General features: G+C 31.7%; 1 protein-coding gene across 1 annotated transcript in view; it reads left to right on the forward strand.

Moving 5' to 3' along the window:
* Nucleotides 1-27,176, forward strand: part of LOC123675346 (dynein heavy chain, cytoplasmic) — a 263,591-nt gene that overhangs the window by 25,101 nt on the left and 211,314 nt on the right. The window contains exons 3-4 of the mRNA XM_045610709.1: nucleotides 13,600-13,855; nucleotides 21,837-22,366. Of these exons, the coding sequence (XP_045466665.1) occupies nucleotides 13,600-13,855; nucleotides 21,837-22,366 (786 nt within the window). The remainder of the gene's footprint in view (nucleotides 1-13,599; nucleotides 13,856-21,836; nucleotides 22,367-27,176) is intronic.

Consider the following 27,176-nt stretch of genomic DNA (forward strand, 5'->3'; position numbering starts at 1 on the left):
ACATGTTTTGATATCAATATTTTCAACAGTACACATAATTTTAATTTTATCCGATTTTAATTTTGGGAGACATTGCAAAAAGAATAAGTCGAATTTTGTGATATTTTCCTTAATAATTATTATTTCTGAAATTACTCCAGAAATATGAATCTGAAGGAATTACTAACGTGCATTAGCTCGCAGAAATTCGTCGATATCGTTGTGTTAGTACACCAAAAAAAAATTATGGAAAATTTTCCCAATTTTTGATGTAAAAAATTTTTTTTCGAGAATCTATTCATCAGATTCAAACAAAATTCCACACAAACCTTGAGATTAATATTCTCCATCAGTGTGTCAAATTTCAGTCAGATTCGATTCCATTTTCCGGAGATTCACGGCAAAAGTATGTCGAATTTCTTGTTTATTTCTCGATTTCGTTGTTATTTCCGAAATAAATCAAATTATACCAATCCGATGATGACGAAACTTGGACTATAGTTAGCAAATGCTAATACACAATTCTGTTCAAATTTTCCTGATGATCGTGTCATCGAAACAATCACCAAGGAATTCAAATATGCGCGCAAAAGCTCCTGACTTTCACGTCAGTTCTTTTATATATTTTTTTTTATATACTGAGAAAACGATACCAACTTAATTTTGTAGGCCATTGTGCGTTCGTATTCTGCAATCAATGAACATGTTGTCATGATTGGATCCGAATTATTCCGTAAATAACAAACAATACCTAGAAAAAAACATGAAATTTTCCCACTTTCTATTAAAACTGAAATCAGATCTAACTTAAATTTGCACCACTGTTGTTGAATATTAACTTCAAGGTCCATGCAGATTTTCATCGAAATATGATGTACAGACACCGAAAAAAAATTTTTCAACAAAAGTCAGGAAAATAGTTTTTTTCTGAATTTACAAACATTAAGATTCTAACAAATCGTTGCAAGAGCAAGTGCGTCGGTATTCTACTAATTGCGCATTTTGGATATTATCGAATCAGTATTTCTTGACTTATTCTGGAAATAAGAACGAAACCTAAGAAAAACGCGACCTTTGACAATTTTTTTCTCAATATCTCCGATAGTTGAAAACGGAACGAACTGAAATTTTGTACACTATTGTGAAATATTGACAATAATGCGTGTGCAAAAATGCACTGAAATCTGATTGGTAGCTTCTGATGAAAAAAAATTATTAAAAATATTTTCGAAAAATATTCTTTTAAGATTTCAGTAACAATACGACCTCAACAAAATTTTGGGCGCCAGTATTCTACAAGTAAGTACAAATTTAAATTCGATCACATGAGTAGTTTCTGAGATATTGAGGAGGAGCCTTTAAAGATTCAAACTCAAAATCCTATCATGAAAAAACTTAGTTACTAGTTGAAAATTGCTAGTACAGAATTTTGTGCAGAGTTGCGTGATGACCGCTTCTTCAGAACAATCCCACACGAATATTAACATGCGCGCGAAAGTTCCTGACTTCACGTCAGTGCTTTTCTAGAATTGTTTACTATATTGACCAGCCTAAATTCAAATATAATATTATTACAACTGATACAGATCTGGATTCCAGAAACTATATACAGATTGAGCACATTCACTAAATCAATATTACATCCGAACAGATGTCTTTATGGAAGCGCGAACTATCCCTGAATTGAACAAAATCACCGCTATCGAGAAAAGTGATGATTCATAACAATCAAAACAGGGGTAACGCTCTACTTGGGAAATATTATGATTAATCACGAGAAACCAGCGTTGCCAGTTTGCCTCGACATCGAGGACGCCCAGAAATCGGTAAGGTGAAAGCAGTATATACTGTGGAGGAATATACAGAAGTTGTAGTGAGCGCCCCAAGCGGCGGACACGCTGAACCATAATATACTAGTTGAATATTGAAATTTACGTCCCACTATCTTCTGAGCGTCCCCAAAAATTTTTGTGTACGAGATCGTAGGACTACTAGGAATGGTTTAACATAAGCAGACTTCCAAGCGTCCATATATGGACGCTTGGTAGGCGGTAAATTGTCAATGTATGGACGCTCTGAAGATAGCAGGATAAATATATATATATATATATATATATAATGGATAAGAATGTTGGGATGTTTCGATCTAGGTCATGGTTTGTTTACCTTACATGAATTTGATGTCTGACAGAATATATGAGTGTTATCAATAATATTTGTTACTTGTTTAATCTTTATTACTGTGAGAGAGTAGTTGGGTTGAACTATTTTGTTTTTTGAATATTTTGAAATAAGATCAACAGGAAGGAATAAAACCACAATATATGTACGTTAGTTTTGTGAACTTGCTATTTGTAATGTTTATATTTAATATATATTGCAGATCCTTGAGAAAGGTAAGAAGTCTTACCGAAAGCTTGGATGATATAAAAGTGTATCACTGAATTTCCTAGATCGAAACATCCCAACATTCTTATCCATTAGATATATTGCGATCAATAATTTTCTTACGAATTATATATATATATATATATATATATATATATATATATATATATATATATATATATGTATATATATATATATATATATAATTATAAGTATGATAAGGGGTGTGGGAAAATTGATAAGTGTTATAATTTCACTCTTCTTTATTTCATTTAGTCGACGTTTCGATCCCGATGGGGACCTTCTTCAGGACTCTACAATAGCAATAGAAAACAGTCAAAAAACATGGCAATCACAAAACATGTAAAAATAGTACATACCGAAATACAGAGTTGTAAAGATCTTATTTGAACACAAATCAATAGCTCTCAAGAAAGCAATGAACAAGAACATCAACAAATTTAGCGAAAAAAGATCTGATATTTCGTTAGCACAAGAGTAGAAATCAATTATCATATATAAATAAGGTAAACAGAATAATCAACAAAATGAGAGTTTGTCAAAAATGTTGTCAACCAGACTTGCCACAGAATACACGCACATGACAAATGAAACATAGAATAGCATTAAATCACACTTGGTCGCAGTAATTCACTCTCACCGAACTCAGAACAAATGCGATTATTGAAAGACTCCATGAACCGAATCCAATCCCCTCTCACAGAAATAGTCCGGAACACAGAATTCATTATTACGTTATGCCGACTGTAGAACTTGTGGAAATATTCATTCCATTTGATCCATCCAATTCACTGCCACCAAACTGGTCATAATGAATCAAATAAGTATAGATGGAGCTAATATTGTTTACATCCCTTCTGTAATTCATAGAACAAGTGTGGCGTTTAATATGGTACATCTCTAAGAAACATCTTTTCTTTCCACTAACTGCACATTCAAGAATTTTGGTGGAATCATAATTCATTGGGTGATCTTTGTCCCGGGTATGGTCTGCTAGGGCACAAATCTTACTTGAATTCTTGATGTCGCTCTTGTGTTGAGCAATCCTTCTCTTCAAAAGCTGAGATGTCTGACCAATATACACCTCACTACATATTGAACATGGAATACAATATACCACACCACTCATATTATCTATCTACGTTCTCATCCACCACTGTGGACACTGAGAACGTAGATAGAATTCTTTACTCTTCTATTCCCCTAATAAATGGTATGACTAATGCATTAATTAACCTCCTAAAGGCCACACAAATTAAATTGATTCCGAAATCTTATTTTAAAATTGACAGACTATACAGTCGAGTGAAAGATGGGATGACTGTTGATAATATGAGTGGTGTGGTATATTGTATTCCATGTTCAATATGTAGTGAGGTGTATATTGGTCAGACATCTCAGCTTTTGAAGAGAAGGATTGCTCAACACAAGAGCGACATCAAGAATTCAAGTAAGATTTGTGCCCTAGCAGACCATACCCGGGACAAAGATCACCCAATGAATTATGATTCCACCAAAATTCTTGAATGTGCAGTTAGTGGAAAGAAAAGATGTTTCTTAGAGATGTACCATATTAAACGCCACACTTGTTCTATGAATTACAGAAGGGATGTAAACAATATTAGCTCCATCTATACTTATTTGATTCATTATGACCAGTTTGGTGGCAGTGAATTGGATGGATCAAATGGAATGAATATTTCCACAAGTTCTACAGTCGGGATAACGTAATAATGAATTCTGTGTTCCGGACTATTTCTGTGAGAGGGGATTGGATTCGGTTCATGGAGTCTTTCAATAATCGCATTTGTTCTGAGTTCGGTGAGAGTGAATTACTGCGACCAAGTGTGATTTAATGCTATTCTATGTTTCATTTGTCATGTGCGTGTATTCTGTGGCAAGTCTGGTTGACAACATTTTTGACAAACTCTCATTTTGTTGATTATTCTGTTTACCTTATTTACATATGATAATTGATTTCTACTCTTGTGCTAACGAAATATCAGATCTTTTTTCGCTAAATTTGTTGATGTTCTTGTTCATTGCTTTCTTGAGAGCTATTGATTTGTGTTCAAATAAGATCTTTACAACTCTGTATTTCGGTATGTACTATTTTTACATGTTTTGTGATTGCCATGTTTTTTGACTGTTTTCTATTGCTATTTTAGAGTCCTGAAGAAGGTCCCCATCGGGATCGAAACGTCGACTAAATGAAATAAAGAAGAGTGAAATTATAACACTTATCAATTTTCCCACACCCCTTATCATACTTATAACTATTGTTGTATATTGGGAATTAAAATTGTTGATATATATATATATATATATATAATATATATATATATAATATATATATACAGGGTGAGTCTTTGACTTGTACATATATTTTAACCGAAGATTCTTGGGGTCAAAAGAAACACTTTTTTCATTTACCATTTTTTCCGATTCGGCCCTGTTAAAAAGATATAGCCATTTTAAATTTTCATAATGAGCTAATTCACCCCTAGTAACCGGAACACTGAAGTTTTCGCAAGTATAAGATATACAATTTGAACCTTGGAAATAAGCTATTAAATTGAAAAAACCATCATAAACTCACTTTTAACATTCCATTTGTTGAACAAAGTAGTATTTTTAATACAATAAATGGGTTATCCCAATTTCACTGACGATAAAGATTAAATATTTTTCTCTTGATAATCATAACGGATTGAGCTCGCTACCACCCATATCAGCTTAGCTCTGATATTCATAATTCATATCCATTCATTTATTATATCGCATTTATATCGCAATATATCGTTGTTTATTTGATTTCGTACTAGAGTTGTAATTTAACCTTACATTCTCAAATAAATAATATTCTCAAATTATAAAAGTTTAATGAGTCTTCTTGATGAAGGATATTTAATATAAATCAAATAATTTGACAACTTTGTGTCTAATCCTTCACAATAATATATCTGTATGATATATTCAGTTTATTTTTGTCTTGGAATATATTCCAATTCTAAAAATGACAAATTTAATAATCAACCAAAAGAAAAATTTCAAAATGACTAAAACTGCACAAATTGAGTAAACGGTTAATAAATTGAACAACTAAATTAACATAAAGACAGACGTACGTTTCGGAATTTTTGTATTTAATAATACAATTTTTCCTCATCAGTGCCTTATAGTTCAACGGAATTATTAAATTTACAAACTTACCACGTGTATATCTACCTCAACAAAATTGCAAGTAAGAAACTACAAACTAACTAAACAGTATCGGTTGCTTTTGTGAGGATTCACAGAACAAGCCATTACCTAAGGTAGTCATAGATTTCTTCATTGTTATTCTTTTGAAATACATATACCAATCGACATTTACAATTGAATAAACAATTTCAGAAATTTTAAATTTATCAATTGGTTGATACTGACTCTCTAATCAATAAATGATTACATCAAATTATAAAAGTTTAATGAGTCTTCTTGATGAAGGATATTTAATATAAATCAAATAATTTGACAACTTTGTGTCTAATCCTTCACAATAATATATCTGTATGATATATTCAGTTTATTTTTGTCTTGGAATATATTCATCTGTGACAGTTCTAACACAGACTAGTAGTCTGTGGTTTTAAGTTTGAACCTCAAATTTCGAGTGTTGCAAATTTAAACACAACAGTTCCAATAGTCTATGTTCTAACTTCTAACCTAAAATCTAAAATATTCATTTAAAGTTTACACTGTTATTGTCTTATGATATTTGATATTATATTTGCATAAAATGAAAATATCCACAATTGAATATCCTGTTTCTTTCAACTCACCTATTTGTTTTCATATTAAAACAATTATGGCACTCTTGGAAGTATGTCAATCATATGCTTTAGGATGAATTTATGGAGTAGCAAAAGAATAAAAGTATTTAATCTCAATCACATGAAAATTTGTCTAGTATGTACTTAGTGGTATGTTTCGATGTGAGTTTGAATGACCACAAGAAGAATACAGTATTGTTCGATGGCAGTCTTTAGTGTGATATTGATTGTTGTCATTAAAATGGGACTATTTTGTGAAAACTTTTTTTAAACATGGGCTTTATGGTAAATCTGGACTTTTCAAAATAGAATGTTGATTTTAATGAAGTATCTTATTATCTGAGCTGTGTCAAAGCTCAATAATATGTAATCAAATAGAAGAGTTGAGGTGAGCTTATTCAAACAACTTCATTTTCAAACTAAGTTGGCTAGTACTTCAATTCTAAAATCTGAGACATGACATCATAGTAAATATTCATTTCTGTGGTTTTTTTTTCCACAACAGGACAGAGTTGCATTTAGCCAAAGTACCCAATTTTTTGAATTTCACAGATAATTTTTTTTTTCAAGATCAAGTTACTCGAAAACGGCGCTTTGTACGAGAAAATATGAGGAATACTTTTATTTTTCAAATTAGCCAAATATTCTTCAATTAACTTTCAAATTAATTTTAAGAGTTGGGTTCTTAGATTTTCTGGTATTTTTATGTGATGTAATGTTCATAATGAAGAAACTGAAAGATTTGTAGGGAATCTTGTGTTCGGAGGAGATGTATCACATCAAGGAAAAGCTATATTCCAAAAATCATTTCCTTCAATAGAACCATTTACGAGATATAGCCGAAAATCACATTTTTTATCGATTTTCAACAGCCTGTATCTTAGTAACCGGGCCGAATCGGAAAAAATGGTAAATGAAAAAAGTGTTTCTTTTGACCTCAGGAATCTTTGGTTAAAATATATGTACAAGTCAAAGACTCACCCTGTATATATATATACAGGGTGTTTCATCATAAACTGGACAAACATATATATTTGTGTAGAGGACATCGGGAGAATCATTTTTGCCTTATACAATATATCCCGTTTTCGACGCATAAGCGAGATACAGGGTGTTAAACGTCAATATTGAGCAAGATTCTTATGGGTATGGTCAGTTTTGTATAACACTCAAAGAAACGGTTTTTGGTGAAATCTCAGTAGTTTTGGGTCCTCTATTCAGAAAAGTTGATGAAATCGGAAAAAAGAATTACAAAATGGCGGAAAACCTGCAACGTTCCTAATTTTTTTTTCCGGTGGTCAAATTGAATTTCAGTTTCTGAATGAACACAATTTTCTAAGAATTTCTGTGCAAAAATTTTTTCAAAAATCGAACACAAATTTTTTTTTACATGTCTACAGCGATAAAAATATTTCACCCGAAATGGATGAAATTTTGTACAATTGTACTCCTTCAATTATCAATCACGAATATGAAAACAAAATTGTAAAATATTAAACGGTTTCGTTACTACAGCCATTCAAATGTTTCATTTAAACCTCCAAAAAAAATTTAGAATGCCTTCTTAGAGTCAAAATTATTAAATTTTCACTGAATATAATTTCGCAAGTATCGTGACACGAATTTGTTTGGAAACGAAAATGAAATTTTCTCTTTTGGAAAAAATGTCATGGTTCATGCTCATTAGTAAACGAATTATTCAAGGAATATTCAAGGAATAAACCTGAATTTTTTACTAATAATTCCACATTTTATAAACACAAAAAAAACAGATTTGTGGAAAAATCAATTTATAAATCGTTTTCGAAGATGTTTCCATTTTTAAGAATACACATTCTCGCCCTTTTCGCAACACTATATCGACCGCTGAACGTATCATTTCGGGGTTTTGCCGGATCTCCTCGGCAGCTGATTCAATTCGTTGAATAAGTTCTTCCTTTGAGTTTACTGGAGCTCTCTTATCATAAACAAGACTTTTGAGATGTCCCCAGAAATAAAAATCAAGTGGTGTGAGATCCGGCGAACGAGGAGGCCATGCGATAGGTCCTAATCGGCCAATCCATCGGCGTGGGTATTCTTCATCTAGATACCCTCTTACATCACGAGTTATGTGGGCAGGGCAACCATCATGCTGGTACCAAATGCCCTGAATCTGACTCAGCGGAATATTCAAGAAGATCTGGCAGAATCTCCGTCAGGAAGTGATAATAGCCGTTTCCAGTCAATGTTTGAGGAAGAATGTATGGTCCGATAATGAATTTATCTTTTATTCCCGCCAAAACATTAACTGAAAACCTCTTCTGGCTATTTTTTGATACCGTGGCATGCGGATTTTCTCTATGCCATAAAATATTATTTTTTCTATAAAATATTATTTTTTCTGTTGAAGAAACCATCCCTATGAAAAGTAGCTTCATCCGTAAATAAAATTTGATGGAGAAAATCCCTATTTCCACGTACTCTTCTCAAAATAAACTGACAGAATTCTTTTCTTCTATGAAAATCACCGTCTTTAAAGTTTGGCAAAGTTGGAAATAGAACGGATGGAAGCTGTTCCTTTTGAGTACTCTCCAAACAGTAGTTTTACTTTTATTCACTGAAGGGTGGTTCGAAAGAGTTCTTGTTGAAATCATTGGGTTATCTCCTACTAAATTAAGGATGCGATCATCGTTTGTTCTTATTGTTTCCTTCTTTTTCCGGTGCAAATCTCCTTCTTCACGTAATTTGCGTACTGTTTCATAAAAAGTTTTGAAGTTTGGCAAATTTCTGCTTGGAAATCTGCGGCAGTAAATTTCCCTTGCTTTTCTACCTGAGCAATTCACTTCATAATAAGCCTGCACAATATAATTTTTTTCTAAAAGAGAATATTTCATTTTCGTTTCCAAACAAATTCGTGTCACGATACTTGCGAAATTATATTCAGTGAAATTCAAATAAGCAGTAGAATTCTATGAGCTACGAACTTCCGTTGCTTAGCAACGAATATTAATATCCTTAGAACTGTCTTAATTTCTTCATTAATACTTACGTTGGAATCGAGGGTTCGACTCCCAACTAAGTTTCACCGAATTTTTTTTGTATAAATACATTTCAGCATCCGGAATTTTTGGAAATGGCAATAATTTAATAATTTTGACTCTAAGAAGGCATTCTAAATTTTTTTTGGAGGTTTAAATGAAACATTTGAATGGCTGTAGTAACGAAACCGTTTAATATTTTACAATTTTGTTTTCATATTCGTGATTGATAATTGGAGGAGTACAATTGTACAAAAATTCATCCCATTCGGGTGAAATATTTTTATCGCTGTAGACATGTAAAAAAAAATTTGTGTTCGATTTTTGAAAAAATTTTTGCACAGAAATTCTCAGAAAATTGTGTTCATTCAGAAACTAAAATTCAATTTGACCACCGGAAAAAAAAAATAGGAACGTTGCAGGTTTTCCGCCATTTTGTAATTCTTTTTTCGGATTTCATCAACTTTTCTGAATAGAGGACCCAAAAATACTGAGATTTCATTGAGTGTTATACAAAACTGACCATACCCATAAAAATCTTGCTCAATATTGACGTTTAACACTCTGTATCTCGCTTATGCGTCGAAAACGGGATATATTGTATAAGGCAAAAATGATTCTCCCGATGTCCTCTACACGAATATATATGTTTGTCCAGTTTATGATGAAACACCCTGTATATATATATATATATATATCTATATATATATATATATATATATATATATATATATATATATATATATATATATATAGAATGAAATTTAAGGGTCTTTAGGCTCGGGTGTTGTAACCAATAAAAACAAAAAGTTATATTTTGATTTCATAGGAATTCTCCAAAAACACGTCAACTAAATCTATTTTACAATTTAAAAACTCTTACTCATCTTAGATGATAGTTACTAAATTGTGTATAAATAAGATTATCAACCGGAAGAGTTTTTTAATTGTAAAATAGATTTAGTTGACATGTTTTTGGAGAATTCCTATGAAATCAAAATATAACTTTTTGTTTTTATTGGTTACAACGTTTGTGGCAGATGTTATCCATGTAAAACCTCACATTCAAAGCCCTGAAGAAGCATTAAATTAATGCGAAAGCTTGGCATAGAATAAAGAGTAGTCAATCATTTACTCCCAAAACCCGAGCCTAAAGACCCTTAAATTTCATTCAATATATTTATTTTGGCTCTTACAACAATAGTTATATATATATATATACAGGGTGAGTCTTTGACTTGTACATATATTTCAACCGAAGATTCCTGAGGTCAAATGAAACACTTTTTTCCTTTACAGTTTTTTCCGATTCGGCCCGGTTACAAAGATACAGGCTGTTGAAAATCGATAAAAAAAATGTGATTTTCAGCTATATCTCGTAAATGGTTTTATTGAAGGAAATGATTTTTGGAATATAGCTTTTCCTTGATGTGATACATCTTCTCCGAACACAAGATTCCCTACACATCTTTCAGTTTCTTCATTATGAACATTACATCACATAAAAATACCAGAAATTCGAAGAACCCAACTCTTAAAAGGAATTTGAACGTTCATTGAACAATATTTGGCTAATTTGAAAAATAAAAGTATTCTTCATATTTTCTCCTACAAAGCGCCGTTTTCGAGTAACTTGATCTTAAAAAAAAATTATCTGTGAAATTCGAAAAATTGGGTACTTTGGCTAAATGCAACTCTGTTCTGTTGTGGAAAAAAATCCACAGAAATGAACATTTACTATGATGTCATGTCTCAGATTTTAGAATTGAAGTACTAGCCAACTTAGTTTGAAAATGAAGTTATTTGAATGAGCTCACCTCAACTCTTCTATTTGATTACAAATTACTGAGCTTTGACACAGCTCTTATAATAAGAAGATACTTCATTAAAATCAACATTCTATTTTGAAAAGTCCAGATTTCCCATAAAGCCAATGTTTAAAAAAGTTTTTACAAAATAGTCCCATTATAATGACAACAGTCAATATCCCACTAAAGGCTGCTGCTATCGAACAATACTGTATTCTTCGAAGGTCATTCAAACTCACACCGAAACATACCACTAAGTACATACTAGACAAATTTTCATGTGATTGAGATTAAATACTTTTATTCTTTTGCTATTCCATAAATTCATCCTAAGAGCATATGATTGACATACTTCCAAGAGTGCCATAATTGTTTTAATATGAAAACAAATAGGTGAGTTGAAAGAAACAGGATATTCAACTGTGAATATTTATATTGAATACTTCTCATTTATTTTCAATAGCAAAATCAAGATGAATCAAGTAGTAGAGTTGACTATAATGTAGGTACATATTATAGAACAAATTTGATTACAAGTGGAGTCTAACATTTTCCATTGATTACAGAGCCATAAAACTTCATTTCCATATTTTCACACTGATGGCTCCAAAAATAATGAAGCAGATCATTATTTTTATTTTTATGAGATAGTTGGAGCAAATCAAATGCTTCATTTCATGAAGGATAAATTCTATCAGAATGCACACTTATTTATTTTGTATCCTCACAATTATTTTGGAAATTGTTTTTAAATTTCTCGAAAATATGTATGGAACTTCAATATTCTGTTGGGATTCTTCAAATCTTCGATGATTTTCATTTCATGCTAACATAATATCAAACTTAGAACTCTATCTATATTCTAAGATATCAAATATCATAATAACAACAACAGTGTAATCTCACTGTAAATAAATATTTTAGGTTAGAACATAGATTATTCGAACTGCTGTGTTTGAATTTGCAACACTCGAAATTTGAGGTTCAAACTTAATACCACAGACTACTAACACAGATTACTAGTTAGTCTGTGTTAGAACTCAGATGAATATTATTTATTTGAGAATGTGAGGTTAAATTGTACGAAATGAAATTAACAGCGATATATTATAAATGCGATATAATAAATGAATGGATATAAATTATGAATATCAGAGCTAAGCTAATATGAGTGGTAGCGAGCTCAATTCGTTGTGATTATCGAAAATGAAATAGAAAATCAACAGAAAAACATTTAATCTTTATCGTCAATGAAATTGGGATAACTCATTTATTGTATTATAAATACTACTTTGTTCAACAAATGGAATGTTAAAGTGAGTTTATGATGCTTTTCCAATCTAGTAGCTTATTTCTAAGGTTCAAATTGTATATCTTATACTTGCGAAAACTTCAGTGTTCCGGTTACCAGGGGTGAATTAGCTCATTATGAAAATTTAAAATGGCTATATCTTTTTAACAGGGCCGAATCGGAAAAAATGGTAAATGAAAAAAGTGTTTCTTTTGACCTCAAGAATCTTCGGTTAAAATATATGTACAAGTCAAAGACTCACCCTGTATATATTATATCTTATTTTCTCAAATAAAAGTATCTGTTATAAATGTAAACTTTTTCTATCTTTTCTTATAATAAATGGTTCTACTCTCAATCTCAAATATTATCCTCTGATATTTTTTTCCTCATCTCGAATAATCATTACCGATTCAATATATTTACCATGCCACTGAGTTAAGCAGTCTCGAAATCAGAACCAATGCCGTAATAGTGCGAAGGAGATAGAATTACCTCTCTCTACGCCTTAGTTTTGCCATCTTATTTGGCGGCGACTATAAGTGGCACTTTTTGATGTATAAATCAACTTTCGATTTTTAAATGAAACACCCTGTATATTATTACATTTCTGAAATCTGCATAATTTTCTGAATCCAATGATACCACATAAGTGATATTTCAAAAGTCGAAATTTTTTATAAATCAATTTTTAGTTTTCCATTTTAGTGTGCCATGATGGTTCCGATTTATTCCAATTGTCCCGTCTAATACCAGAAAAAATGAAATCCCGTCAAAAATACTGAATTGCGTTTTTTATGAGCAATTAGAGTTCATCGTAATCGTTTTTGGGCTAAAACTCACTTTTTTCAAATGGAACCATATTGGTACCGTGGTACCATTGATTAGTACTATTAATAAGGAATTTATCCATACCTGATAATAAAATGTACGATCAATATAATCAAAATTACAAATTAATTAATTAAACAAAGAAAATAAGAAAATACAATTATATTGCTCTACTTTAAAACGTTCTTCAAGAAACAGCTATGCGAGTTCATAAGTGCATTGAGGTTAATGGACAGCATTTCGAACAATTGTTGTAATGTTTTAATGTTATGATATCCTCTCCGTCATAGTTCGCCAGAACACGCACCCAACTCTTTCACCGTGGTCACGTGATATATCAACCTTTCGCACCTTACACCGCACGCTCTGCACCGGTGTGGATATAACGAGCGCAGTTAAACGTGTTAAATAGCAAAAAAACCATCCTGTAATTCCTGTTTGTGTTCTAGAGATGGAGACAAAATGGCACCCTCTGTAGAAAAAACAATTGCTGAATTAGAAATGGGGCTTCTTCACTTGCAACAAAATATTGATATACCAGAAATTTCTCTGCAAGTTCACCCCTATGTTGCCCAAGTTATAAAACAATGTGCAGATGAAGGAAGAAAGCCAAAAGTTGCTGATTTTGGAGAATTATTCGAAGATTCAAACATTTTGAATCAACTACAAACAGGAGTGAATCGATGGATTAAAGAAATACAAAAGGTAAATAATTTTCAAAATAAGATCAATTTTCTAGTTTGCTTAATATTTTTGAGAAATTCCTTGAAGTTTTTAACAATTTTGTTCTCTTTTTAATACACAAAATGGACACATTGGCTAAACTATTTCGACTATTATATATTTTGTCTTAACCTACAGTACGAACATAAAATTTTCACAATTACCAAGAAAACTTTTCACAACATACATATTATATGCATATACAGGGTGTTTCAAGTTCGACGGCCTATTAGACGTTTCTGGAGAACGTGGCCGACTTGAAATCTAAAAATTCGGAAAATGATATTGTTCATGATGCTCTATTCAGCTAAAATATTTTCGAAGTTCCGGCACTTCCGGTGATACAAGAATTAAAAAAAAACTTTTTTTTCATTTTATGTCTCTGATGTTATCAAGATTTCCATTCTCAATTACTTCTCCCTAAAATTATTGCATTAGTCCTTATAGTTTCAAAATATTAAGGAAAAACCGAAAAAGAGAGAAAATTTCCACAGTCACTATTACGTAAAGTATTTTTACTGTGATTATCCTATGCGTATAGTCAATTCACTTTCTCAAACTAGAACGATGTAGGAATATCATGCTTATCTTGAACTTTAGAAATATCATCACAGGGTGTTTCAAATATTGAGCCAAAAATTGTGAACAAAATTTGACCATAACTTTCGATTTTCAAATTAGAACCCTATTATTTTGAGATTTCGTTGGATTCAATGGTCAAAAATAAGGGTAGTGTCCAAACATGATTATACTCCCAAATTCAATAATTCAAGAGTTATTCGAGATTTTATGAATTTATGTTATACGTAGGGTCAATATCATTCGATCTGTTTCCAGACAGACTAGCAATAATACTCTATGACCATAGAATTTAAAATATCTAATTTTTTTACATGTGACAGTTGTTTTCATTATCAAAGCTACACTAATTTGATTTCACTAATTGAATTTCCGATATTCAAATGACAAAATTCTGGATATACTCTTCTCTAATTATGTGGTAAATCAGTTCATTCCGGCACATCTTGTGGAGCAAAATAGACTGAAACGGATTTATATATTATCTGTCAAATTTGTGATACAGAAAACTGTTCTGCCAACCAACATTTTTCAATGGAAAAATCACTAATAGATATTCATGGAAATTTCCGTTGATTTCAATGAAAAGGCAGTGAATTCGAGAAAATAATGTTTAAAACTCGTACAGAAGCCTCATTCTACCACTCGTTCATTTTGAACTCTTGGAAAAATATCAATAACTTCTGCACTTGTATTATAAATATCTAATTCACTCTTCTCTAATTATGTGGCAAATCAGTTCATTCCGGCACATCTTGTGGAACAAAATAGACTGAAACGGATTTATATATTATCTGTCAAATTTGTGATACAGAAAACTGTTCTGCCAACCAACATTTTTCAATGCAAAAATCACTAATAGATATTCATGGAAATTTCCGTTAATTTCAATGAAAAGGCAGTGAATTCGAGAAAATAATGTTTAAAACTCGTACCGAAGGCTCATTCTACCACTCGTTCATTTTGAACTCTTGGAAGAATATCAATAACTTCTGCACTTGTATTATAATAATTAATTGTTTGGAATCAATAAAGCATCTATAAATATTTAATTCCATATTCACGATGATTGCGATAGAATTATAGGTAGGACCCATCGAATTTTAAATCAGGAATTGCCTCATCTTCTTGAAAGGATGTTTCATACTTTATGAATATCCATTATACTGGAGTACCTACCTAGAAGAAAAAAACCTTTACCTGCCAATTGAGATAAAATCATGCAGGATTCCAGTGTGCCAATTCTATTCATTTTTAAAAACGGTAGAATACATTTTATGAATTCAGGAAAAAATCAGCGTGTTGATGAAAAGGGAGTAACAGAAAGTTTAAAACATACTTCCGAAATATCTTCTCGTCAATTGGTGGTAAATGTCGATATTTCTGATTAAATGCTCGACAAGTTCTCGAAACAATTCTGTTGCATTCACCGTGGATATGGAATAGATCCAGAATTTTATTATTTGAATAACGGATATATTTCGTGAAATTATAATCTACCAGCTTCAATAATGAGCACACTTGTCACTTTGAAATACATATTTTAATTTCTATGATAATAGAATATTGATTTGAAACGCACTCTAGAAACAGATTGAATGAAATTGACCCTACGTATAACATAAATTCATAAAATCTCGAATAACTCTTGAATTATTGAATTTGAGAGCATAATCATGTTTGGACACTACCCTTATTTTTCACAGTAGAATCCAACGAAATCACAAAAAAATAGGGTTCTAATTTGAAAAAGTTATGATCAAATTTTGTTCACAATTTTTGGCACAATATTTGAAACACCCTGTGATGATATTTCTCAAATTCAAGATATGCACGATATTCCAACATCATTCTAGTTTGAGAAAGTGAATTGAGTATACGCAATAGGATATTCACAGAAAAAATAATTCACGTAATTGTGACTAAGGAAATTCTCTCTTTTTTACGGTTTTTTCTTAATATTTTGAAAACTGAGGACTAACGCAATAGTTTCAGCAAAGAGTAATTGAGAATCTTGATGAAATCTAAAACATAAAATGAAAAAAAAGTTTTTTTTTAAATTTTTTTTTTATTCTTGTATAACCGGAAGTGCCGGAACTTCGAAAATATTTTAGCTGAACAGGGCTTCATGAACAATGTCATATTCCGAATTTTCAGATTTCAAATCGGCCCTGTTCTCCAGAAACGTCTAATAGGCCGTCGAACTTGAAACACCCTGTATATACATCTGGCATACTTTGTTGCGTCCTTTCATAAAACGACATCATTGCGTCTCCCAGAAATACGCTACTTAGCTCAAATCTGATCGAAGAATATTAATCTACGCAAAAAGTTATGTTATTTGGCCGTTTCAGATCTCATATTACTTCATCAATAAAGAAGTTGATATACATACAATAATGTGTCGTTTCAGGGTCATATCATTATTGCGTCCAGTGTATATTCTGATTTCATTTGTGAAACAATGCTGCGTCCGAATTTTATACGTTCTTTCATGATTGGTATGTTATTGCGTCCTGCGCAGTTGCCATATATGTTTTAGAATCCCTCACACTAGGATTACTGAAGTTGTTGTTTACTGATTCCACTATACCTTTTACCTCAATGAATTCGGGAACACTCATCCCTGATGGTTACTGTTCACGGTTCAATGTCCATATTAACTTCAAACACTTTTATTGTTGAATAAATGTATAATGTTTCATGTTTGTGAACTGCTAAGACAATTATATTACATATATTGAAATGCCTCAAATAAATAAATTGAAGGAATTAATATCAGAAAGAACGATTGCTTTCTCAATAATATTGGATCTGTATTCACAATGCATTACCAATATTCTTCTCGGATTTTCTATGGTTCCTTCTGTTTATGTGAACAGCCTAAAATTTTACACGGAGCTCACAATTGGTATCTAATATCAGCACCCTAATTATCAACTCCGTCAGTGGTGTGGTCATGGAAATATCGTTTTTTATATTCCTCTATTAAGAGGAATATAGTATATAATTATACTATATTTTTTATAGTTCTGAAAAAACGACTAATTTGAAATTTGTACAGGGTGTGCAAATTTCGATGTTTTAGCACTACAACTTTTAAACCAGAGGAGATAGACAAAATCTGATACCCCATTCTCGATCTCTTTTTATGAGAAACTAACAAGGGTAGTATTCATTTTTGGCCAACTCCTTTTGTTTTCGAGTTATAAGCGAAAATTGGAAAAATGGCGATATCGAAAAACATTTATATCTCCGCTAATACTGATGATAGAGCTCTGAAATTAAAACATCATACATGCACTTTTTCACGTAGAATCCAGTGGCGTGCTCGAGTTTTTAAAAAGTTTCTAATTATGTTTTTTTAAATGGGAACACTATATTTCTGTGCCATTTTTTGAAAGCTCAATTTTTCCTGATTTCAAAAATATATAACATCGTATGGTTTGTATCAATGTAAATAATAGAAAATGATCAAAAACCTTTTTTTTTACCTAAGAGTCTCATTATTTCTATGGTTTCAACTGTTGACGAGAACAGAAAAATTGAGCTTCCTATAACAAGAGAAGTGTCCTTCTGTCAATCTGATTATTTCTATGATTTTTACTAATTTCTACAAAATTCGAATCTAGATATATTTTTTAAAAATAGTTATGAAAATATAAATAATAATTATAATGTTTATTCAACATAAATAAACATGAACTAGGAGAAAATTTCCTAGGTTGCTTGAACACAGTTTCACATATAGATCTATTGAATTCGGTGCGAAATATCGAGAAGATGTGTCGACTGTGCATTGTGCAATTGTTGTTATTATTAGGTTAAATATTATTTCTTGTTTGTTCCCTTCGTAATTAAATTGTTCAATCATATATGCATTGTTTCATATTCTATTTGACCCATGAAAATAATCTGATGCATTCATCTCATTATAACACTTTCGATTGAAGCATTGGATCCTGTGGATCTTTTCGTTTTTTCCAAATTCATTTTTAGATGAAAAAATTATAAAATATACCGAGATTAAAATTTTGTAGAAATTAGTAAAAAGCATAGAAATAATCAGATTGATGGAAGGACTCTTCTCTTGTTATAGGAAACTCCATTTTTCTGTGTTCATCAACAGTTGAAACCATAGAAATATTGAGACTCTTAGATGAATAAAGGTTTTTGACCATTTTCTAATATTTATATTGATACAAACCATACGATGTTATATATTTTTGAAATCAAAAATTGAGCTTTCAAAAAATGGCACAGAAATATAGTGTTCCTATTTGAAAAAACATAACTTTAGTTTATAGCTTCGAATTTAAAAACCCTTTTGAAAAGTCGAGCACGCCACTAGATTCTACGTTAAAAAGTGCCTGTATGATGTTTTAATTTCAGAGCTCTATCATCATTATTAGCGGAGATATAAATGTTTTTCGATATCGCCATTTTTCCAATTTTCGCTCATAACTCGAAAACAAAAGAAGGTGACCAAAAATGAATACTACCCTTGCTAGTTTCTCAGAAAAAGAGACCGAGAACGGGGTATCAGATTTTGTCTGGTTTAAAAGTTGAAGTGCTAAACATCAAAATTTGCCCACCCTGTACAAAGTTTTAAATTGTCATTTTCCACCCAAATGCAAAATTACATCCCTTTCGAATTTGGAGTTTTCAAATATATATGGGAATAAAGTCAATCGACTTTGTCGATTGACTTTATTCCCATATATATTTGAAAACTCCAAATTGTCATTTTCCACCCAAATGCAAAATTACATCCCTTTCGAATTTGGAGTTTTCAAATATATATGGGAATAAAGTCAATTATTATTATTATTATTATTATATTTAAAATTATTTGTGTTTTTATTCAAAAACACAAACATTTGAAGGGCGATATTTACGGAACCTCTGATCGTATTTTGCCTATTAACGAACCTAATCGCAGCATATGAGATCCGAACTTACCCTGAAAATATCATTTTTCTCACTTTTGTTGTTCGGCAGTTATTGTGTTTATGAACGAACGGACGGACAGAATCCAACTTGACGACGGATTCGTCATCAGTGAGTCAGAAACTATCATTTGAGACCATTTCGCAAATTTTGCAAAATATTATGCTGATAGCATAATCAGAACCATAGAGAATTAAAATATATGATTGACTCGGTCTTCACTTGATGAACATTCATTCATTAAAAAATCAAATGGCAGTTATTTTATTTCCACTTAGAATTATTTGATATAACAATTGTTTCGCTACACAGTTATTCAAAAACGTAAAATATCTGAAGAAGCTACTGTGTAGCGAAACAATCTTATGTTGAATAATTTTATGTGGAAAAAGAATAACTGTCATTTGAACTCATCAAATTTCAAATTCTGCAATTTTGTCACGCTTTATGACTGTCATCTTTAAAATTAGTTCAAAATACCAAAAAAAATTGTTTCAAAATTTTCCGCAGCCTATAAATCAAAAGTTAGGGGAATTATTGATTACATCGCCAGTGAATTGCGTTTCATCGTTTTTCTATGATCTGCGATCCTCGGAAAATAGTCAATCGAACAATAAAATTCCACATCAAACCTGCTCCATTTGGCGATTTGTTGTATTAACGAATTTAGAAATGCCTCTCAAATATTCTCGAGAAAATACGGATATAATTCTTATGTATGGTTTTTGTGAATACAATTCCAGGAAACCAGTAAGAGAATACGAAAGAAAATAAATGCAGGATTCCCCATCATATGCTTTTCTCAAGAATTTATAGATAGTTTCGTGATGAAGAACTTTTTGAAATAATTGTAGATCGTACCCCAAGACAAGGAGCAAATGAAGAGAATACAATTCTGGAACTAGTTGACAGAAAATTCATATACCAGTACGCACAGAATAAGCAAAAAGATTAGGCTCCCTAAAAACAGAATTCATGAAACAAGGATATTCCAACATCTAATAAGGTCTTGGAATATCCTGAGCCCATACGTGAAAATTATGAAAGTTTTATTCCATCCCTAGTGAATTGCGATTCGTCGGTGAAAAAATCCTATAAATCATTCTTTATGTTCTATGGTCCAGAAAAAATGAGCCTTCTGATTTTTGCACAATTTGTTGATGATATGGACGCATTCTGGCTTTCTGATTGTTTTACGTGCTCTGTTTTTAGGGACCCTAATATTTTGGCTTATTCTGTGCGTTCTGGTGGATGAATTTTCTGTCACTAGTTCCATAATTGTATTCTCTTCACTTGCACTTTGTTTTGGGGTACGATCAACTATTATTAGATAAGTAAATAAAAAAATTCCCGAGTTAGATTCTCTGTAAATGTTTGGTGCGGTATCTACAACAATCGTTTGATTGGTTCTCGTATTTTAGAGAATAGGTTGACAGGATAACTTATAACAATTTTTTGGAAAATATTTTGCTTGATTTGTTAGAAAAAATGGAGCTCCTGTGCACTATTCAATATGTGACTGAAACTTTTGAAAACAGATGGATTGGCAGAAGTAGACATGTTTCTTCGCCTCCTCGATCCCCCGATCTAACACTATTGGATTGTTTTCATGGGGAGAGCTGAAAACAAGAGATCTTTGCGGTACTTACCGACTGCTACAAAGAATTATTGAATCTGGCGATATAATAAAATCTCAACTGAGTATGATAGCGAAATCTTCAAAAAGAACAATATCAACGAGCTCGAAAATGTATCGAAATGAAGAGATACCACTTCGAACAAGTCCAGAACTGAAAATTTTGTTGTAGTGTTCAGATATTTGCAATTTATTTTTTTGTTCTTTTTATTATCCAGTTTAAGCACTATTATTCTTTTTCGGTCATGAAAATTATATAACAACAAAATGTTCACGTACAGGGTGATCCGATATCACCGAAACTATAGGAAATCTAAAATTTTGCTAATCCGGTTCTGTTTTTTCAATTTGAGCAAAATTAAAGGAAAGCACTCCTGAAGGGTAACAAAACTCCAAAATTATAAATATTTTAAAACTGGACGAACATATACAGGGTGAGAATTATCATCTCGTACACGGACTCAAAGAAACTCGCAAAAGCTGCTGAAATGTCTTCAGCGTTATCAAAAAAATTATTATTCATCGTTGACAGTATTTTATTATTATTAATATTATATTATTAATAACGTCAAATAGTCACGAGTTGATAATAAAAAAAAATGTTTAATGTTGCATATATCAGAAAATAGATCTGTTAGACAAAATCTGAGTGCTGTAATTAAATTTTTATTTTAAGTTAGAGAATAGAACATGAAATCCTAGTGTAATAATTTGCACGTATATTTCAATATCTGTTCTATTTTTCAGTACTACAGAACCTTTGGATCGAAAAAATTGAAATCTTTATTTTACTTTTAGGTAACAAAATTAGAGAGGGACCCTTCATCTGGAACTGCTTTACAAGAAATCAGTTTCTGGTTGAATTTGGAACGGGCATTACATAGAATTCAAGAAAAGAGAGAAAGTATGGAAGTAACCCTAACTCTAGACATTTTGAAACATGGAAAACGTTTTCATGCAACTGTCTCATTTGACACAGATACAGGTCTCAAACAAGCCATTGTTACTGTTAATGATTATAATCCTTTAATGAAAGATTTTCCAATTAACGACTTATTATCAGCAACAGAATTGGAGCAGATAAGATCAGCAGTTCAACTAATTTTTTCACACCTGAAAAAAATAAGATCTACTAAATATCCAATATTTAGATGTTTACGTTTGGTTGAGGCTATTTCAAGAGATTTGGGCCAACAGCTTTTAAAAGTCCTTGGTACAAGGAGATTGATGCACATTACATTTGAAGATTTTGAGAAGGTAATGACTCAATGCTTCGAAGTCTTTTCAATCTGGGAAGATGAGTATGAGAAATTGCAGGCCCTCCTGAGGTTAGTGTGCTAATAATAATAATAATAATAATAATGTTTATGTAGCTACATTCACTCATAAGGGAATGTTTATTGATCACCCTGTATGACAGTGCCAACCCAAGATTTAGAATTTTTATAATGAATTCCGTCTTTGTGGTTCCGAAAATGGAAAAAAATTATAATGTTCACGTACAGGTTGATCCAATATTCACGAAAATAGGAAAAGTCTCAAATTTTCATAGTCCGGATCTGATTTACTCGAATTCAGAAACATTTAGGGAAGGCGATAGGAAAGGGTGACAAAACTTCAAAATTTGAAATTATTCGGTCGATTAGTTAAAGAGTTATTCAACAGTGAAATTTCACTCTTAAGATGAACATCACCCTGTATATCCGATACGAAGGCACTCAGGCGATTGAAACCTCTTGATATCTGTCCTTCTTGATGACTTCAATTCATGTATTCGTTTGTCGCATTCTTCCCGGGACACCCTGTATAAATATATCTTATTTTCTCAAATAAAAGTATCTGTTATAAATGTAAACTTTTTCTATCTTTTCTTATAATAAATGGTTCTACTCTCAATGTTAAATATTATCCTCTGATATTTTTTTTCTTTATCTCGAATAATTCATTGCCGATTCAATATATTTACCACGCCACTGAGTTAAGCAGTCTCGAAATCAGAACCAATGCCCTAATAGTGCGAAGGAGATAGAATTATCTCTCTCTGCGCCTAAGATTTGCCATCTTATTTGGCAGCGACTGTACTTCTACTTAATACTTTATGCAGCCTGTTACAACACTCAATATGTACTAAGGGTTTAGAATCAAAGAGAGTTGAACAGAATGCTATAAAATCCGAAAAATGATCAGATCATATCAAATATTCTCATGAAAGACATGAAAACAGAAACGTATTTGGAAAAAGTTACATAAAAGATGAATTCTTTCATTTCATAATCTTTTGAAAAAAGTATGCTATTCTAAGTAAAAATTGAATTCATTAGACTGAATTATTTATTTTTTCATAATGTCAATATATATTTCTCAAAAAAAAAAAAAAAACAGTGAACTCTTGTTAACTCGAAACACCACGGGACCAAGATTTTTCGTCGAGTTACGTATAGTTCGACATAGGCGTAGTTCAAGTTATACAGGTCATTCTTGATTAAATTCGACTTACAGAGGTAATGAGAAATAGAGGTAAGCCGAGAGGTGAACCAAATGGTAATTCGGGTTAAAGAGGTGGAGAATAGTGATATCTGTTCCCTTTAGTAGGAGTAGGTCGTATACATATTTGATGAATTATTAATAGAAAATTTCCTAATGAAATATATCAACTACTATGTGTTGGCAAATGCCAATTGATAAATTCTGAATATTTTGAGAGTTTGTCTGTTGGAGAAGTCTGATTTAGATTCCAAAACGTCAAACAAGTTAATTAATTCAAAGTGTTATTGTTCGATTCTTTTCAGGCAGCTTTTTTTCAACCGGAGAACTCTTGACAAATAATTGCAATTATATGCGCAGGAGCATTTTATTCAAATTTTTCAAGCTTGTTTCATTAATCAATTAATTTAATTATCAATTAATCTTCAGATTAATTTAAATGATATATTATGATTACTATTTCGAACATAATTGAGTAAAACATTTTTCGTAAAATTCCTACCTTCTAAGAGGTCTCCCAGAGGCTTAGAAGATTTGGGATAAAAAATATTAAGTAAAAGATGTATTTCCTACAGCCTTCATAAACTAAACCTCACGATGCAATTATTGCATCATCAAATACGCTCGATTCACCGACACGTTTCGACAGGGTTTGGAATTAACTACTGACTTCGAGTTATAGAGGTAATTTTTGTGTCTTCGACTTATAGAGGTCGAAATGGTAAAATATATCCGTAAAATCATTTCCAGTTATGTATGGAAATTTTTTCGGCTTAGACAGGTTTTTTCGAAGGGAATGAAAATAATTCGAGTTATCGAGGATTCCAAATTAAAGAGGTTCGAGTTAATGAGAGTCCACTGTATATAGATTTCGAAGTCTAAAAAAAAACTCAATAACCTGGGTACTGCAATGAAAATATTAAAAAACCATTGATCGTTTTGAAAAAAAAATTGAACAGAATTGGACTGCTGATTCCCAAGTTATGGACATCAGAAATTTAGGCCAATTTTAATGTATCACACCCTGTATCTCCGAAACAAATAGTATACAAAACAAGTTACTTTTCTGAAAGGCCTGAATGTCCTGCATTCACCAGCAGGCTATGGCCAGTCACTCATGTTGCACCCTGTATATCTAATTACATCTGTAAGTCGAATTTAATCAAGAATGACATGTATAACTCGACCTACGCCTAAGTCGAACTTTACGTAATTCTATGATAAATCTTGGTCCCGTTGTGTTTTGACTTAACGAGAATCTGTGCTTACATTCGTGCAATAGCTCTCAGATAGATAGATAGATAACTGTCATTCATTGCGGAGCAAATGGCGATCGACCTTGGGTCTTCAGCCTGTTCTTTTAGATACATTATTTTTACTTTTCTGGTAATAATTAAAACAAAAATAATTTTCATGTTAAATTCTAAATATTTATTGTATTGGTAGCCCTGATGATGGAATAAAATATTCCGAAAGCTTGGCAGAAGAATAAAGAACATTCAAGAAATTTAGGTCAATTCCCTTATTCACGCTTACGTAAATTCTAAATATATCAAATAAGGTCTGTATTGGGTGTTTTCTTGAGGAGCTGTGGTTATCATCTTGGTAGAGGGCTAATACATCGTCTTGTTTTCTGAATTTTCCAACAAATCTGTTTGATAGTTTATTTAGTCTGGATCTTATTGGTTCAATCTTGGTGCTTGAATAGAGTAAGACGTTTGGTGGATTGTGTAGTTTATTATTCGGGTGCCTCATTCTTGTAATGGTTCTAAGCGCTGTTGTTTCGGCTATTTCTATATTTCTCAATGTTGGTCTTCTACAGTTATTGTATATTTGAAAAAATGGAATGACATCATTATCTTGGTTACTGTACATATTTATGGAAAATCCGGAAACATGTTAAATTTTAATTTCAAATTTCTTCGTGAAAATGAGAACCCTACCTTCAACCGTCTGCGAAAGATAGTTACAACCTCCAATTTTTCAAATGAGAAATATACGTTTGTGATACATCGTGTGAAAGGTCTTTTCATTTTCCATACAGAAATGTTATTATTCTTTGAGTTTCTGGTATTTTTATGGAATTTAATGGTAATAATGAAGAAACTGGAAGATTTGGATGGAATTCTGTGTTGGAAAAAGTTCATCCTATCAATGAAAACCTATTCCAGAAATTCCAAAAAAATATTTCCTTCGATAAAAACATTTCAAAGATATCAGCTCCGTTAGCTCCGTCATCGTTCGGCAAATCAAGAACGCACCTATTGCTCCGTGGTCACGTGACCTATCAACCGTTTACACCTTACACCGGTGGGCATATACTGAACGCAGTAATTGAATACCCAAAGCACAGTATAGGAACTAAACAGTAGTAACACTTCGAGGATTTTTTGTCCATTTGTCGGACATGCGCATTCTTCCTAGCGCAGCTTAGAGAAATTGAACCCTATCATAGAAACCGTCGATTTGCACCATAGACATAATATCCATATATTAGGCATATGATTTGCACGTGAATATTGCTATGCATCAATATTTTTGGAGCCATCAGTATGAAAATAAAATGTTATGGCTCTGTAATCAATGGAAAATGTTAGACTCCACTTGTAATCAAATTTGTTCCATAAGGTGTACCTACATTATAACGAACTCTATTACTCGATTCATCTTGTTTTTGGCATTGAAAATAAATGAGAAGTATTCAATAAAAATATCCATAATTGAATATCCCGTTTCTTTCAACTCACCTAATTTGTTTTCACATTAAAAATTGTCTATCATATGCTCTAGGATGAATTTATAGAATAGCAAAAGAATAAAAGTATGCAATCTCAATCACTTGAAAAGTTGTCTAGTATGTACCTAGGGGTATGTTTCGATGTAAGTTTGAATGACCTGAAGAAGAATACAGTAATGTTCGATAGCAGCAGTCTTTAGTGGAGTATTGATTGTTGTTATTATAATGGGACTATTTTGTGAAAACTTTTTTAAACATGGACTTCAAGGGTGATCTGGATTTTTCAAAATAGAATGTTCAAGATTTCAATGAAGTTACTTCTTATTATAAAAGCTGTGCCAAAGCTCCGTAATTTGTATTCAAATCGAGGAGTTGAGGTGAGCTTATTTAAATAACATTTTCAAACTAAGTTGGCTAGTACTTCAATTCTAAAATCTGAGACATGACATCATAGTAAATAATCATTTCTCTGGTTTTTTTTCCACAACAGAACAGAGTTGCATTGAGCAAAAGTACCCAATTTTTTGAATTTCACAGATAATTTTTTTTTTAAGATTGTATGACAAAATATGAAGAATACTTTTATTTTTTAAATTAGCCAAATATTCTTCTATGAACGTTCAAATTACTTGTAAAAGTTGGATTCTTCGAATTTCTGGTATTTTTATGAGATGTTATGTTCATAATGAAGAAACTGAAAGATGTGTATGGAATCTTGTATTTGGAAAAGATGTGTCACATCAAAGAAAAGCTATCTTCTTAAAATCATTTTTTTTTTATCGATTTTCAACAGCCTGTATCTTTTTAACCGGGCCAATTCGGAAAAAATGGTAAAGGAAAGTGTTTCTTTTGACCTCAGAAATCTTCGGTTAAATATATGTACAAGTCAAAGACTTACCCTGTATATTTATCATCCA

The sequence above is a fragment of the Harmonia axyridis genome, chromosome 1, assembly GCF_914767665.1.
Source record: "Harmonia axyridis chromosome 1, icHarAxyr1.1, whole genome shotgun sequence".
Lineage (NCBI taxonomy): Eukaryota > Metazoa > Arthropoda > Insecta > Coleoptera > Coccinellidae > Harmonia > Harmonia axyridis.